Consider the following 17,489-nt stretch of genomic DNA (forward strand, 5'->3'; position numbering starts at 1 on the left):
AAAATAGCAATCACAGCAGTCTTCAAGGATGCTGGAGCTCCCTTCACAAATTTGATCCTCACAGTTGTGGTAAAAGGCATGTGTCCTCTGGGCACTCCACGTGTGGGTCTGTGGGTCTAACTTGATAAATCCACTCTAGCTTGCCAATTTCCCTAAGACTTTGGATACCTTCTTCTACAGTATACTATGGCAGGTCTGGTACTTCAACTTGATTTAGTGTAGGCCACCGCGTAATCCATGTTTCAACCACCCAATCAAATGAACTATTAGATCCTTTCCTAACTTCTCAAGCTGAAACTTTGAGTGAAGAATCTGTGCTTAGTGGGCCCATATCAATAAACTCAGATTGACCATTTCTATGTTCCTTGTACCGTTATCCCACACCCTTAAAAGCCATTCCCACGCATATTCCCCAGGTTCCTGTTTGTACATATTAGAAAAGTCAAGCAGTTCTTTTGGAGTGTGATGTACCTCCTCCTGGGTCACACTTTGTACTTTACCTTTTGGGGCTTGCTGGGACTTAAGTCTAGTTATAGGTCTAGAAGCCAAAATCATAGTGGGGAAGTGTTTTGAGAACTTTCAGCGTTGTCTTGTAAAGCATCTGCCTCAGGCAATAACTCAGATGAAGGCTCTTTAGATGCAGCTGGGTTAATCTCATTAGATGTGGGGAGGGGCTAATGGTCTTACTGGGGAGGGTGGTTTAGCAAACACGGAGTAATCTCTTCAGATGGGAGAAGGCTGGTTATATTGGCAGGTGTGATTCAATGGAATTTAGGCGCTCAGTGTCTACAGCTTCCTGATTATCTGTCCATATGTACTGATGTAACAGAATGACAGGTATCGGAGATAAATTTAAGCCGAATAAATTGTTTTAAAAAGTACTTCTAATGTTAAACATAAAAAACCTGTATTTTCTGGGATGAAATATTGGGATATATAAAATAAAAACTGAGGTAGCTACTCCATGTTGTTTAATAGTTACAATTATGCTTTTCAATATCATACTTACGAAAGGTTTTTTAACTAAGCTGTTCAAGTATAGTAAGTCTATAATAAGCTCCTGGGCATGTAATTATCTGGTTTCGAATCAGACTGTCTGCAGTAGTGTTTTAATAAGGTCTCCAAGATTAGGACCAGTCAACATATGAATTATGAACCCTCTAGTCTGAAGAGGCACAAAAGGAAAACAACTCAGGTGGGAAATTGTGCTATTCTTAAGGGACTGCCAGATATTATTCACAATGTAACAAATGTAGGTTTGAAAACCAGGAGGTATCTGGTTCAATTAAGAAAGATTTTATCATCTAAGAGAAAAACAAATAGCATATACTTCTCAACATGAACTTTTCTGACAGAAAGGCCTTCAGCTACTTTAGCTAATAATGTGGAGAAGATATTGTAATGTTTTGACAAACACCACAGGTAGTCCAAAATGTGATCTTTATGCTTAGCTATTTTAGAAATAGCTATAGCAACTGTTTTCCTATGAAAGTTACTATATTTAAATATTTTTTGATTATTTGTAATTGAGTTTAACTTTTTGGTATTCAACATTATAAATTGTGATGCTTTTCTAGACTATTTTCATGTAATCACTTCCTGATGATTTTAAAAAAAAAAATCTTAATAGCTTAATCCACACACCCAAAATAACTTGAGGCTCAAAATATAGGTAAAAAATAAGAAAACAAGTCAAAAAAAGAATACTTATTTTGATGTGGCAACCGACAAATCTAGGGCAAAAAGACGTTCTTCTCTGAAGAAAGTAACCCTACAATTGATTTAAAGAGAGCATACTGATAGAATTCAACTGTCTCATCATGTATCATAAGGGAATCCACCTATAAAAAGACCAAAAAGGGATGTTATAGCCTAGATAAAGCAACACTGTGTAACACTTTCCACCATGTAGTTAGCTGTCACAATTATCAACTACTGACAGATGAAGAACTTTTGATAAGCTGATTAAAATCTCTCTTAAACCCATCCAACTACCTTTCCTGTACTTGTGAAGTATCAGTCTCCCCATATTAATTTCCCGTCTGAGAGAATATGATTGGCTCATGAACATCCTGGTTGGCAGCTGTGTTTCTCATTGTGATTTACTACATTTGCTTTCCGTTACAAAACAGTTCCTTGAGTTTGGGTGCTGTGTGATTCTTCCAAGTGCTGCATTATGATTCCAGACTCTCCTAAATGGAGACCAGGCCTTGGAACAAAGATGGCCACAGCCTGGCTCCACTGGGCAGGGCTCAAGTGGAAGTATCTATCACGATCCCAGTGTTGGGGGTCAAAACCTTCATTGTATTTCGGAATATTAATTCAAAACCTGATTTCCTTTAGGATGAACCAAAGGTATTTCTAGTACCATTATCAATTCACGTAAGTTACATGGGAAATGTCTAATAACATGGCAGCAAGGATGATTCTGAGAAGTATTCTAAATCCCCCCTCCCAAAAAAAACTGCTTAAATTTATTGTTCTATCAATCAAATAGAAGAACTCTTGGAGGAGTTCTAACACTAAGGGCAAACAGACTTTGTATTATCAGTTAGTCTTAGGTCTAAAGATGCACAAAAATCTTTTAAAAAGGGAGGGGGATATTGTATCATTTTTGCATTTAGCTGTAGTTGGAATTACATTTATTTTACACTATCAGATTATCTTTATAAGTAAATCCCTTTACTAGATGGAACATAATTTGTATGAAGTTACCCAGCATCAACAGTAAAAATGTTAACTTTGGAGAACATGAAATATAAAGAGAAATTAAGTTCATTATATAAACGGTATTCAAAAGTATAATGCTTATCTTACTATACGGAATGTAACGAAGAAAAAAATAATTGAGTATTTACTAGAATAACAGTTTAGTGAAGAATGTTTTGTAGTTTACACAAACAATGCATCACTTTTAGATTTATTTTATTATCTTTAATGAACTGTTTTAACATTTTTATAAATCTTCAAATTGTTACAGTTTTCAGCAGTAAATACAGTAGTAAATACACTGAGAGATTCCTCTGATGAAAGAATATAAAACATAGAAAACACCTGGAAACAAGAGGGTCAAATGTCAACTCTAGGTCTTGAGATGGAAACTAATATGGTCCAAGTCCTTTACAATGCTAGAACATGGGAAATGAATTACCTCTTATCTTATAATCTGTTAACTCTGAGCCTCAGCTTTCTGGGAATGGTGAGTAATGAGGGACATTATTTGACCCACAGATCTCTAAAACCCTATAATACGTATTGATACCAGAGGATCTGAACACACAGGAAGTGATCTGAAAATGATTGCCAAAGCAAAGAAGTGCTTTTATTCCTCAACATCTGTGATCTTCATGGTACACTGTATATTACAAAAGGGCTTAATCCCTATACAACTGCATAAATGTCATAAAAATGGATGTTATAAAGTCTTAATATGTATTCAAAAATACATATACGATATTTTATGTAAATAATGCGTGCCTCCTGTGTTTGTTTGCTGGCCCCCGTGAGGTATTTCTGTAAGCACACTATGCTAATTTTTTTTAACAGCAACATGTGGAAGAGGACTGGTATGGTTGTGCTTGTGAGGGAGCCTCATGGGGGGAGGGCGCGGTCGGCAAACAAACACAGAAAGTGTGCATTATTTGCATAAAAATACGGTAGCTGTGCTTTAGTAAATGAATCCATCATTAATTAGAGGGATAATTTTGCCTTTAAGATATATTCAAAGTATATACAACGGATCCACAAATATTACCAATTCATGACCAAAATTATCTAAGTTTACATTTGCAAAAAACTGTTGGTTTTCAATTAAAAAATTTAAGAAAGTTGTGAATATTGTTGATTTATTATCACTTGGGTTAAGAAAAAGTGCATGGCTTCAGCTTTTTAACAGGAAATTTGTGGACTACTTGGAAATAAGAAGTTTCACACTTCTGATTATTAGAAAGGATAAATTGTCTATAATTCCCAATTGAGAACAGAATGTGTAGTGTATAAAAATAAGGTTTTATTCCGAAATCAAACAAATATTTCTAGAAAAGCCCTTGGGATACGTCTGCTCATTTTCCTTACATAAGATCAATTAAATAAGTGGCATACTTGAATGGTATACCTTTATGTCAGTATGTATATTCCATTACCAAGCTGAGAGAGGAAACATTTCTATCTAAATGTGGAAAAAATACATGAATAACTGAGGTGCAACATTTTACTGTATATTTTCTAACTTCACTCCAACATAATTTATCAATATATATTGGATTAAAAAAAAGATTAAACACACACGAGATGTTACTTACATGCAAGATTCATTGTTCCAACATGAAACACTAGATCTATACCTTTCAAATTAATAAAAACTGCACATCTGTTTAATTTGGCTAACAAAGAAAATGCATACTTAGAAAAATGTCATTATATCCTCCTAATAAAGCAGGTCTATATCAAAGGCACTTCAGCAGAGCAATAATTCAACCTTTTCCAAATCATTTTTATTTATGCTGCTTTTAATGTATCTTTCTGTATAAGACCAATAAGAAGCCTCCTGTAATTGTGGGTCTTATCATTACTCAAAAAAAAAAAAAAAAGACTAAGTACTATCCAAAACATTTATCTCTTCTCTGGAGGAGAGTAACATACAGCAAACTTGTGCCTAGGTCTTTAAGTTCTTTGGGTTAATACAGAAAAGTAGAAGTGTTATCTGACAGGTTAGATGTTTCAGAAGTGGTTACAGGAAAAAACTGGCTGAAGTCTACTGTCTTGGGAAAAAAAGCTGTTGTCTTTCATTGTGTTATCTACCTACAATTTTACTAAAGCTAATGTGACTATTTTGGTTCTTTCAGCTCCCACGTTGAATCGTAGGAGACGAGAAACAAAGCAATTTCGTTTTATTGTTCCCCTGAGGAAAGGGGATGCTGCTTCACACATTTTGCTTTCATGAAAATTTTTTTAAAAATAGAATCAATTGACATTATTTAACAAACAGGCTTTATTTTTAGGAAAAGATAATTAACATAAAAAAACAGCTGTTGAATGTGCTCACTCTAAAGTCTTAGCAATGATGAAAATAAAACGGATATATTACTTCCAAAACTAAAAACAAAAAAGTTGCAAAGGCTGTAAATGATTTAAGGAAAAACATCTGCTTTTCCCATGAAATCAAAACTGTTTTCCTCAAACGTCTTTTATGAATGTCAACAGAAAAAAAGTAACATCTGAATATATAATAACCTGAAGGCATTTTTGAGCCTCAGGAAAATGGCATTATCTTTTTCTTCTCATCAACATTCCAGAAAAAAAAAAAGTGAAATGTTTATTTCTTTTAACTCTACATATTTTATTAAATTTTTTGTATTCACAAACCTAACCGACTTTTTAAATCAAGCGTGATAGCCGTTAAACGGTTGATTTTGGGTTTTTCGAATATAAGAAATAATCTTGAAACTGATCTTTAGCATACAAGTTATCAGTCAGCCTTAAAGTCATTCTCTCCCTCCCCCCAGACTGGTAAAAAGTTTTCCTTGACGTCGCTGAGCTCACTTCATTTTTCAGGGGCAAAAGAAAAATCTAAAATAAAAATTGAATACCAGAGGATTAATTTTTCAGATTTCTAAACGACAAATTAACACTTTATCACTTATTCTGTGAAGTTACACCCAAAAAACAACCAAAGAGCTGGCATTCCTCTCTTAACTACCAAGTAGTTTCTTGCCTGTCTTCTATGAACTGAGTGTGAGACTTACTTTTTTGGATGATGAAATACACATGCTTTTTATCACAAAAAAGAAAATGCTGTTTGGCCTTTAAATTCTAGAATGAAATCAGTCCAGAACATTTATCAAGTTATTTTCAAGTACAGGCAGAGAACAACATTTCACAAGAATATGATGCCTGAAGAAGACAGGTTTCACTTTTAAACGCTTCACAGGGGTAGTCGTCAAGGCAGGAGCAACATTTTTGGAAGCAACTTTAAAAGCACACGTTTTACTATGTTATTCTTAAGAGAGTCAGGGCCAAACTGGCCCACTGAGCAACATTTTCAGATAACTAACATCTTGAGCTATTTTACATTTTGAAAATTTGTTCAAATTTATCACCCAAAAATAAATGAAAAGAATTCCTCAGTATCCTTCTGATTACTGTAATTACCATTTTACTGTTTTTTTGCTCTGCTTGATCACGTCCAGGGGCCATAAGATTGATCAGTCTCAACTTCCTAAGAAGTCCATACTGCGATTTACAAGAAGAAGCAAGAATAAACAGCACAGAGATACCAGAGACACAACCATCCTTGGTGTTAGTTTATGGGAATTAGTGGGCGCTCCTCTCGCTTCTTCCAAATGTTAGTCTTGCTATCTCTTTTGGCTAGTGGTGGTCTGCCCCTTTTTTTAGTCGGGGATGTACTGGCTTCAAAATCTTCAACGGTGCTTCTTCTTCCTGGGGACTCTTCTATAGGGTGTTCCATGATAGCTCCACTCCCTCCATCTAGTATATGCCTTAAAGTGGGGTCCTCGGGGGAGCAGACAGTGGTTCCACTCTCACTACTGCTCAGGTCTAAATCTTCTAAGTAAAGGATCTTAGGTTGATGCATGCTTTTGATGAACGTTTTCTCCCTCTCAAGCTTTCTACTTGAGTGATGCTCATTCATATCCACTCCAGAGTCTAGACTTGTGTCATTGCTCTGGGCTCTCTTGCCCTTTTTCAGGTCTATAAACGAATGCCTCACTTGGGCAACTGGCTTTCCATCAAGAGACACAAACCAGGCTCTGGGATGGGGGGAAGGCTTTCCTTTGGACAGCTCCAGGAGGGTCTGTTCTGAAATGCCTTGAAGCTCTGATGAAAATGGAGTCATTACAACAGCTTCATTTAGGGTTCCAGGAACTGAGACAGATTCTAGTAAGCTGTTAGAATACCGGCTCCAATCTGACGTTTGGGATGGCAAGCTCTGCTGACCTTCGAGTGCAGTATTCTCTTCCCTGGCATCTGGGGGCTGTGCGTGAGAATGCATTGGCATTTTTGGTAATGTCTGTGTAAAGTTCTCTCTGTTTACTGGTTCCATCAACTGGCCATAGACTATCTGTCCCTTTCTTGGCAAAGTTGCTGACTTGGCAGTATGCATCTGCTCGGGAGTAGAGAAAACGTCAGATGTTTGAAGGATGGCAATGGGCTGACTGTAGATATGCATAAGCTGTTCAGGAATGTGGGAACGTCCATACACCTCTTCATTACCTGTGAAATACCTCTTTTCCTCTTGAGCATCACCTAGAGATGGAGATAGACTGTTGTTAATATGTTTAGGTTGCTTGGATCCTATATTGGGCTCCAAAGACTGTGTTGGGTTTCTTGAGTAATTATTTTGATTGACAGACAGAAACGAAACATCTTCGTTATAGATTTTAAAATTGTCCCGAGTTTTTACCATGGATACTCTTTCTTCTGCTTCTGCCCTTGGTGGATCCTTTTGAGGGCTGTATGAAGAGTTTTTGGCACTGAATAACTGTGACCGGTCCTCAGCTTTTAACGCAACTTTGACTGAACTAATGTGATTTATATGTGTTGTTGAAGTTGTTTGGTCTCTCTTCAGGATCTCAAGTTTAGTGACGTTTCTTTCTCTTTTCTGTGAAGTACCACACTTATCCCTAAAGTAAAAGACAGAAAAAAATTTTTAATAGTTATGATATAGAAGGCTCATTCAATAAATCACCCCATGATATATGTATCATATGGGTAATGCTAGTGTTAGAATATATACATATTTTGTATTTAATCAATATATTTTAAAGATCAAACAATTGATTTCTACAAATAAATTCTGTAATACAGAATACACTGATATAATATGATAGTTTTCTGTGTTTCTATACACTGATGAATATCGTTCTTACCTGCAATAACAAAGAAGTACAGCAAAAAATCCAATGACAATGACAACAGTTCCTCCTAATATGGCTGTAAGAAACACTGTGTGGTAGGCAGTAATGTCCTTGGAATCTTCATTTATACCTAAACCTAAATAGTTCAATATAAACAAACAAATAAAACAATGAGAAAGTATATTATTTTAGATCAAATTTTCACCCGTCACATCCTAGATGCGGCAGACTGAATATCTGTACACAATTTTATTTGTTCACTCCCCTCCTGTGGCAGGTATCCCTGCAGGTGAAGTATACCTTTCCCACTCTTCTGACTTTGGGCTTAATCGATCGACTTGCTTTGCCCAATGAAACATGAGCATCTTAAATGAGCTTATTTGGCTCTTACTCTGGCCCTCTAATATGTGAGTGGTATAACCCAAAGGAGCCCCAGTGGCATGGTGGTTACAAGCTTTTGGCTGCTAACCAAAAGGTCGGCAGTTCGAACCCACCAGCCACTCCTTGAAAACCCTATGGGGCAGTTCTACTCTGTCCAGGGTCGCTATAAGTTGGAATCAGTTTGATGGCAACAGGTTTGCCTTTTTTTTCGTAACTCAAAGAGTCACTCCTTCAGTCTTCGTTCTGGAATGAGAAAGCATGTTAAGCTGAGCTAAGCTGAGCCCAACACAGCAGCAGCTAACCTAAAGCACTTATGAAATATAAACAACGAATAAACGTTTGCTATTGTAAGCCACTGACATAGAGGGGTTATTACTGCCACAAGAGCTAATTAATACAGAAATCAGTACGTAGATGTGGAGACACCACTTACTGTAACAAAAACATAAAAAAGGTGACAGGAAATTGTTTCAGGAGGCAGGAAAAATGATGACCCAAGTTATATAGCAGCAAAATATTCAGTAAAATAAACTGGGAGAAAGTATTTCTAATTAATCTGAACTTTGTGTGAAGGGTTTTGAGATAGAATGTTGGTAGTGAGTGTTGTTATTAGCTGCGTTTTAAGATAAATCTGGAAAAGAGTTTTCCAAAGCAAGCAGGGATGAAAGTTAATATAGAGAGAATTCAAAAATTCTGGGAATTGAAGGATTAAAATTTGCAACGTCTTCAGCCTGGGCTCTAGAATGAGAAGACACTGCAATCCCAGATAAGCAGAGGCTGGCAGGGGCATAGCCAACCTACTACCACGTTATGAGAACACACACAAAAAATACTGTTGTTATAAACTTTGCTGCAGTAAAAGGTGGCAAATACACTAAGTAAGTTATTAAGATTCTGCACAAAAAAAAATGCTATTGGGCAACTAATCTAATCTTGAGTTAATCACTATTGTTGTTAAATGAAAATTCAAGATTATTTAAGACCATAATTGACCATAATTTCATATATGATGACTGGTAATAAAGTGTTTATTATATTCTTATTCCTACTCCAGAGCTGCAACAGAGTGAAGTTTGATTAAACTGGGTGAAATTCAACTTCTTTTCCTAGAAATAAATCCCTCCTCTATGGAGCAATGCTAACAACTTTCACTCCACAGCATCCCAGCAGAATTCGTTTTTAGAAATAGAAGGCTGATACTGATGAGTTTTCTCCAAATCCTGTATACACGACAGTAAAAAAAAAAAAGTGTGTGTGCACATCTGTGCTTGTGTGTGTATGTGAGTATGCCTAGATGGGGTTAGAAAGGTAGAAAATAATAATATATTTTCAGTCAGATATATTTGAAATGCATATTTTAAACATTAATAAATGCTTATTTATTAAATTCTATATTCAGTCTCCTATTTTTCTACAGCAATCTGTGAAAAACTACTTGATTTTTAATTTAACATTATTTTTTTTCAGGCAATTCTAGAATTTCTTTCAAATGTAATTAAAAAAACATTTTTAAATTATCAGACAAATCATAACTAAAGTAGCTCCAGCAAATACACAGAACCAATTTTTATTTTACAATACCACTCACATCCTAAAATGTTTAGGATCATTAGGGATCATCATATCCAACTCCCCCAATTTAGAAACAAGAAGACTAAGACTCACATAGGCAAATTCCTATTTCAAGGTCACCTAGTTAGCTACTGGCAAAGCCAGAGCTGCAATCAAGTTACTCGTACTTCTAGTAGAGTGTTCCATTGGCTGGGATATGCTTGCAGAACAGATTTTTCAAAAACATCACTAGAAGGTTTCTAATGTAAATGAAATGGAAATATCATGCTTCTATTTTAGAACTCCAATTCACACAAATTTTTTTCCAACGGATAAGCTGAAACAGAATTTCCACCTATTTTATAAAACTTAAATGCTCCTTAGGTTGTTTTTATTAAAAATTAAGTAACTTGGGTTTAAAGTTCAAGTATTAAAATATTGTTTCTTTTCATCAATATTTCATTACAGTTGCAAATCTAGAATGGGATAAGGTCAGACAGCTGGCAAGACTGCATGATATTTTGCATCATGAATAGCAAAAATAACTACCCTCTGATTTCTGAACAAATCCTCTCTTGAGCATGAAGTTCAAATAGGAACAGAAAGAATACCTCTCTTGATCATATACGGTTAATGGTTCATATTTCTTCCAGTGAAATACTAAATTGTGGCTTCCCTGAAAAGAGTCTTTGTACTTCCCATGGTTTAAAATTCAAGCCTAAAATGACAAATGTCAACACAAAATGACAATAAAAATCAAATTGGATTTAAAAAAAAAAAACCTTCAGAAAAAACCTGGAGAACCTTGAAAGTAACAGAGTCAAACAGAATTAGATGATAGAATGCTGCAGAGAAACACACACAAAATGTCATTCATGTCCTGGATCAGGGTTTATACTCGGACTATTCCCGACCATCATGAAATAGTCAGGTAGCACCTGCCTCTCAGCTTAGAGCCCAGACCCTAGATAAAAGAATCATCTCCGCCACATGATTAAAAACGGAGGAATGACATATGCATTTAACTTTCACTCTCTCCCAAAACCTCTTTAAAGTGATACTAGAAGTTTTGCCTTGTTTTGTTTCTGTGAACACACAAACCCACAAGGACAAAGAAGAATGAGATAAGAAACAACAGTACCGGAACACTGAATACCAGAAAGATGATTTAGCAAAGTTGGCAGAGGAGAAAGCCCAGTTGCTTCCTGGTTTGTATACCAGAGAACACCCAAACAGCCCAGAAAGTGGTAGCAATGGGTTCCTCGGGAAATGGAAGCGAAAGTGGGGCACAAAAGATTGGTTGAAAGTCTAAGAAACATCTCCAAATTATCTCTGCAAACTATACATAGCCAGCAAAATTTCCCTCCACAATCCTGGCAAACGACTTCTAGATTTAATCTCTCTGGAGAAGGTTAAGAGACAGAGAGACAGAGACTGAGAGACTAACTCTGTACCAGAGGACACAAGCCATAGTTAACAGCTTACCATATTGAAAGTTCAGGTATAGATCCCCAGCCTTCTGGCACTGGGTGCAGCTGCCTCTGGGGAATTTGACCAGTCCATTAGAAAAGACCCAAAGACACTGACATCAAAGTTTCCCAATAAAAAGGTCCCAGCCAGATGATGCTATAATGAAATCCATTGTCTATAAGCTCCATCCATGCATACAGAGCTTGAAATTGAATTTTTAATGCTCTACTCTTCAATATGATCTGCCAGTCAAGGGTCAGCAGATATTTATCCAAAGCATTTAATATGAAAGACATCAAACAAATCTGGAGGAAACAGTGCAAGGAGGAAAAAACTTTTAAAAATATACTATAAATATCCTCAGAGAGATATGACAAAATATTATAATCATGAAACAAGAATAGAAAACTCTGAGTAGGAACTTAAAAGAGGGCTTAGAAAGGTCTATAATAGGGGGAGAGAAGAAAAAATTACAGAAAACTTGCCAGATTTGGCACATATGCATTTCCAGACTGATGGCCTATATCATGTGCTCTTCAAGATGACTGAAAAGAGACCCACACCAAGACATGGTAAATGAAAGTTCCATACAGTGGGACAAACAGACAATCCTACAACCTTCCAGAGAGGGAAAAAATAGGTTTCATACAAAAGATCAAGTCTTAGAATAACATGCTACCTTCTCAAGAGCACACTGGATGCTAAAAAATATCCCTTCAAAACTCTGAGGGAAAAATGATTTCCAACCTAGAATTCTACATTTAGACCAAATTATCGATTATGTATGAGTATAGAAAAAAGACGTTTTCACAGAAGAAAGGTCTCAAAATGTATACCTCCTACACACCCCTTCTCTGAGGCTACGAGTCTATCACTACTTCTAAAACTATGTCATAAACCAAAAAAATAAAAAAGACAAGATCTATGAAATAAGGATCAGTCACAAAATAATAACAAAAATAACCCCCAGGATGACGATGAAAGTAGTCCCAGGATGGGAGCTCTACAGCATATGCAGTTGTCTAGATTACACAGGATTCAGTTTTTCTTTTTTCAAGAAGATTCAATGAACAAAATATATAATGAGTTTGAATATTTTTGAGAGGTTTATACAACTTGAGGTAAATGTAGTTTTCTTGGGTACAAATTATATAGATATTTTGATACCATGTTAAATTTGAGAAAATAAAATACACATTTTCCTAGAACAGGAATAGATCCTCCCTAGTAGAAAATTCTTTCTGACTGTCAGACTCCATACACCTTCTGTTCATAATGTCAGGCCAGTCTTCATTTGGAGTTATCACCTGTCTTCTCTTGGAAAGAGTCTGGGTATACTACTATTCAAGAGCCCTTCCTTTGCCTAGGGGTGTGCTCATGACCCAAGGTTGGACCAATCAGATTCTTCCTCCCTAGAATGATCATGAACAGAGTGAGGAAAAGACTGGAAAGTGCTGGAGCCATCTATCAGGCAGCAGCAAGCTGGAGGAGACGGTAGAGTAGGCTGGCTAACTGGGCTGTCTGGTGCTACTGGGATTCCTGCCTTTCAGCATCTAGTTCTTCAACCTGCCCTGTGATCCCGTGAGCTCCTCATATCCTTCTAATACAGTATTATTTTATTTAAGTTATCCAGAATCCATTTCTGTTGCTTGCAACCAAAAACCTCGAACTGCTTTGGTCAGGGATTTATTTATGAACAGTACACTAAAAAAGAAAATACCTGATCTGAACAAGCCCCATATCTCACAGATTCATCTGACAGTACAGCTCTAAGGGACCTTGGAGTTCATGTAACTTAATCCTTTCTTATACACATAAAAACAAAAAACACAAAATCTGAGATTAAGTGATTTTCCCAACATCATACAACAGGTAAGTGGCAACGCTTAGAATAAAATCCAGCTCTGCTGATATCAACTCCAGCATGTCTATTTGGATTGTTAAAACAAACAAACAACTTTTTGCTTCATTTTTACAATACCTCTAGTTCCTGGAAGTGGAGCAGCTATCCAGTAGCCTAAATGTGGTGCATCATATGTCCAAATTAAATGATTGTTATATTTCTTAACTATGCCCTGGCCATGATTTATCCAAGCACCTAAGAAGGGAAGCAAGTAAAAATTATCAGTGAATTATAGTTTATATACGTTAGAGCTGATAGGAGTTTGCTGACAGTCATATATAGAATACAGAATTTTTCTCAAAGATTATGAAAACTGTGGCAATACACTACCATGGAATAATATATATGGTATATTGTACATATAAAAATATGTAAAACAGAATAGAATAACTTCAATGATTGTTACAACCAAAGGAAATAAAATCATTATAAATAAACTAAGGATGCAGGCATACTTAGGGAAATCATGACTGTTCCCAATGTTTAAATTATGCATATTGAGATATGTCTTGAGGATATGAATAGTGAAATCCTAATTCATCAATAGGTAGTTATTTGTCACCTATCCTAAGTTTTTGATTAAATACTCGTAGTGTGTCCTTTATGGCCTTATTAATTTTGTTATTAAATGCAGTTTTGACCATCAGCGTTGGTATAACTCTTTTAAACTAATTTTTTTTAAAACTTTAAAAAATGCTATCTGATACAATAAAATTTTAGCATCTATAAAAAAAAAGGATAAAACTCATACATTTTATGCAAGTCAACATAACAGAACTATTTAGAATTTTAGCATATATTTGTATTTGGCTTATTAATTTGTTGCAATAACTTATCTACAATATGTAAAATAGTGTTTTAATAAGATGGAGAAATTTAAAATGATGGGCAACTGTGAACCTATTGCTTTTACATAATCACATTAAAATTAAGTGTTGTCAGATATGATAAATTGATTCACAACTTCTTTCACTGGAAGGTACATTAAACACAGAGGTCTTTGTTAGGAGGAGCAATCAGGACTGAAATAGAGCAGTTATTTTTCTTTGTTGTTGTTGTTAGGTGCCAATGAGCCGGTTCCAACTCATAGGACCCTGTGTACAACAGAACGAAACACTGCCTGGTCCTGTGCATCCTCATGATCAATTGTTATGCTTGAGCCCATTGTTGCAGCCATTGTGTGAATCCATCTCATTTGATTGTAGATCTAAGTAAAATGAAGTCCTTGACAACTATTTTTCTTTAAAGTGCTTTAAAATAACCGATTCAATAGATTAGGAAACTTAGGTCCAAATAAGTTAAGCAACTTGTTCAAAATCACACTGCTGGTAAATGGACTAAAATCCAGATCTTAGAGCTTTTAGCCTAATTATTGTATTTACAACAGCATGTTACCACTGTTACTTATACAGTTTCCACCCTTTCTTAAAAACCTGAGTATATACTGCTAGATATTTGTGTGGTTTTTTTGGCCTCAAATACCTACCCTTCCACATTCCCAGAATGGAATGTAGGTAAATAATGCTATTCTTTGACATAATGTGTTGGCATCATACTCCCCCACAGTTGTATAAGTGAGGCCAATTTTGGCCATTGACAAAGTGCTTAAAATTGCAATGTTACTGAAAAATATACAAGAGAAGAATATTTAAAATATTCAGAGTATTTTCACCTAGCTCACATACCCATGCTCATATCAAATCTCCAGGCCAGTATATGATCCCCCACATTTATATCATCTGCATGTAGAAGGGGGAGGGAAACTTGAATAGAGCCATCCACCTTTAACTCTTTTCCTCCAGAATATATTTTCACACATATTGCAGCAAGAGGTGTCAATTCAGTGCTCTCAAAACCTAAAAAAGACATTTTATTAAAATCATATGTAAACACAGGTTGTAATTACATGTTGTTGTTAGGTGCTGTCAAGTCAATTCCAACTCATTAGCGACCCCATGTGACTGGATAGAACTGCCTTCTAGGGTTTTCTAGGCTATAATCTTTACAGGAGCAGATAGCCAGGTCTTTCTCCTACAGAGTCTGAGATAACGATTTAAGGGCAAATCATTTACTTGGTAGGTAAATCCAGGAATGCCTACCACTAAGGCAGTTGAAAAGTAATACAGAAGAAGGAGAAGCCAACACAAGATGTTTAATGAGCAGCTCCAGCTCAGGCCCACTGGGGACCTCTGGGAGACTGTACAGAACCTGGCTCAGAGATGTCCTACTCAAGGCAAGCAACCTGGAGTATTTTTATGTACCAACACTCATATGTCATTGGTTGAGGGCTCTCTTCGTGTGAGGGTCAAGCCTGCTTCCTGGGCCAGGGAATAACCTCAGGTACAAGGAGTTGGAAACACAAGCTTGAAAAAGAACAATGAGGCTGGGGCACTGACAGCTCAACTACAGCAGGTAAAAAAAAAAAAAAAAAAAAAAAAGACTTATCTTACCAAAGGAGTCCTTGAGTGAGGCCAACAGTTAGCACTTAGCTGCTAACTAAAGGTTGACAGTTCAAGTTCACCCAGAGGTGCCTTGAAGACAGGCTTGGTGATCTACTTTCAGAAGAATCAGCCATTAAAGACACTATGGAGCACAGTTCTACCCTGACACACATGGGGTCGCCATGAGTTGGAATCAACTTTACAGCACTAGTTTTTCTCTTACCAAAATGCCTATTTGCCTTTATTACTGTGATTTCTGGCTGTTGCCCTAATGAAGGAAAAAGAAAAACAATTTGACACAACTGAAACCATCAGAATTACAGATTATCTGAAGGTGATTTTTTTTTTAAAAGGAGGAGTTTCAGGTATGATGCAACAAGTGGTTGAAATGGTGGAACAGGTGTGGACATACAGAAAGTAATACAGAACTTTTTGTTTTTAAGTTGTGCTTTAAGTGAAAGTTTACAGTTCAAGTTAGCTTCTCATACAAAAATTTATACACACATTGTTCCGTGACCCTACTTGCTCTCCCTATAATGTGACAGCACACTCCTCATTTCCACTCCGGATTTGCCGTGTCCATTCAGCCAGCTCCTGGCCCTTTTTGCCTTCTCATCTTGCCTCCCCACAGGAGCTGCCCATTTAGTCTCATGTATCTACTTGAGCTAACAAGCGCTCTCTTCACGAGTATCATTTTATGTCTTATACTCCAGTCTAATTTATGTCTGAAGAGTTGGCTTTGGGAATGGTTTCAGTTCTGGGCTAACAGAGAGTCTGGGGGCCATGTCTTGCGGGGTCCCTCCAGTCTCAGTCCACCCATTACATCTGGTCTTTTTACTAGAATTTGACTTCTGCACCCCACTTTTCTCCTGATCCATCAGGGACTCTGTTGTAATCCCTATCAGGGCAGTCACTGGTGGTAGCTGGGCACCATCTAGTTCTTCTGGTCTCAGGATGATGCAGTCTCTGGTTTATGTGGCCCTGTCTGATTCTTGGGCTAATACCTTCCTTGTGTTTTTGGTGTCTTCATTCTTCTTTACTCCAGGTGGGTTGGGACCAATTGATGTATCTTAGATGGCCTCTCGCTTTTAAAACTCTAGATCCCACCCACCAAAGTGGGATGCAGAACATTTTATTAATAAACTTTGTTATGCCAATTGACCTAGATGTCCCCTGAAACCATGGTTCCCAGAACCCCGCTCCTGCTACTCTGTCCCTTGAACTGTTTGGCTGTATTCAGGAAACTTCTTAGGTTTGGTTTAGTCCAGTTGTGCTGACTTCCCCTGTAGTGTGTGTTGTCCTTCCCATCACCTAATTCTTATCTACTATCTAGTTAGTGAATACCCCTCTCCATTTCTCCCCACCCTCATAACCATCAACGAATGTTTTTTGTGTTTCAACTTTTTCTTGAGTTGTTATAATGGTGGTCTCATACAATATTTGTTCATTTGCGACTGATTAACTTCACTCAGTATAATGCCTTACAGATTCATCCATGTTATGAGATGTTTTGCAGATTCATCATTGTTCTTTATTGTTGCACAGTACTACATTGTGTGAATATACCATAATTTGTTTATCCCTTCATCTGTTGATGGGCACCTAAGTTGTTTCCATCTTTTTGCTATTGTGAACACTGCTGGAATGAACATATGTGTACATGTATCTATTTGTGTGATGGCTCTTATTTCTCCACGATATAGTCCGACGAGTAATTGCTGGATCATATGGTACTTCCATTTTTAGCTTTTTTTTTTTTAATTTAAATGGTACTTTAAAATCTAGGATTGTATATATAACCTTTTTATTTTTATTTTATTTTTTTATTGTACTTCAGGTGAAGGCTTACAGAACAAATAGTTTCTCATG

The 17,489-nt window shown here is 36.5% G+C and overlaps 1 protein-coding gene across 1 annotated transcript in view; it reads right to left on the reverse strand.

The window, feature by feature from the left end:
• Nucleotides 1-2,919: 2,919 nt before the first annotated feature.
• The window catches only part of FAM171B (family with sequence similarity 171 member B), an 89,842-nt gene continuing 75,272 nt past the window's right edge, over nt 2,920-17,489 (reverse strand). Inside the window, exons 5-8 of the mRNA XM_004385597.2 lie at nt 14,865-15,035; nt 13,258-13,374; nt 7,887-8,010; nt 2,920-7,640 (exon numbers count right to left, since the gene is read on the reverse strand). Coding sequence (XP_004385654.1) covers nt 6,299-7,640; nt 7,887-8,010; nt 13,258-13,374; nt 14,865-15,035 — 1,754 coding nt within the window. The 3' untranslated portion in view covers nt 2,920-6,298. The remainder of the gene's footprint in view (nt 7,641-7,886; nt 8,011-13,257; nt 13,375-14,864; nt 15,036-17,489) is intronic.

This window comes from Trichechus manatus, unplaced genomic scaffold, assembly GCF_000243295.1.
Source record: "Trichechus manatus latirostris isolate Lorelei unplaced genomic scaffold, TriManLat1.0 scaffold00142, whole genome shotgun sequence".
NCBI classification, from domain to species: domain Eukaryota; kingdom Metazoa; phylum Chordata; class Mammalia; order Sirenia; family Trichechidae; genus Trichechus; species Trichechus manatus.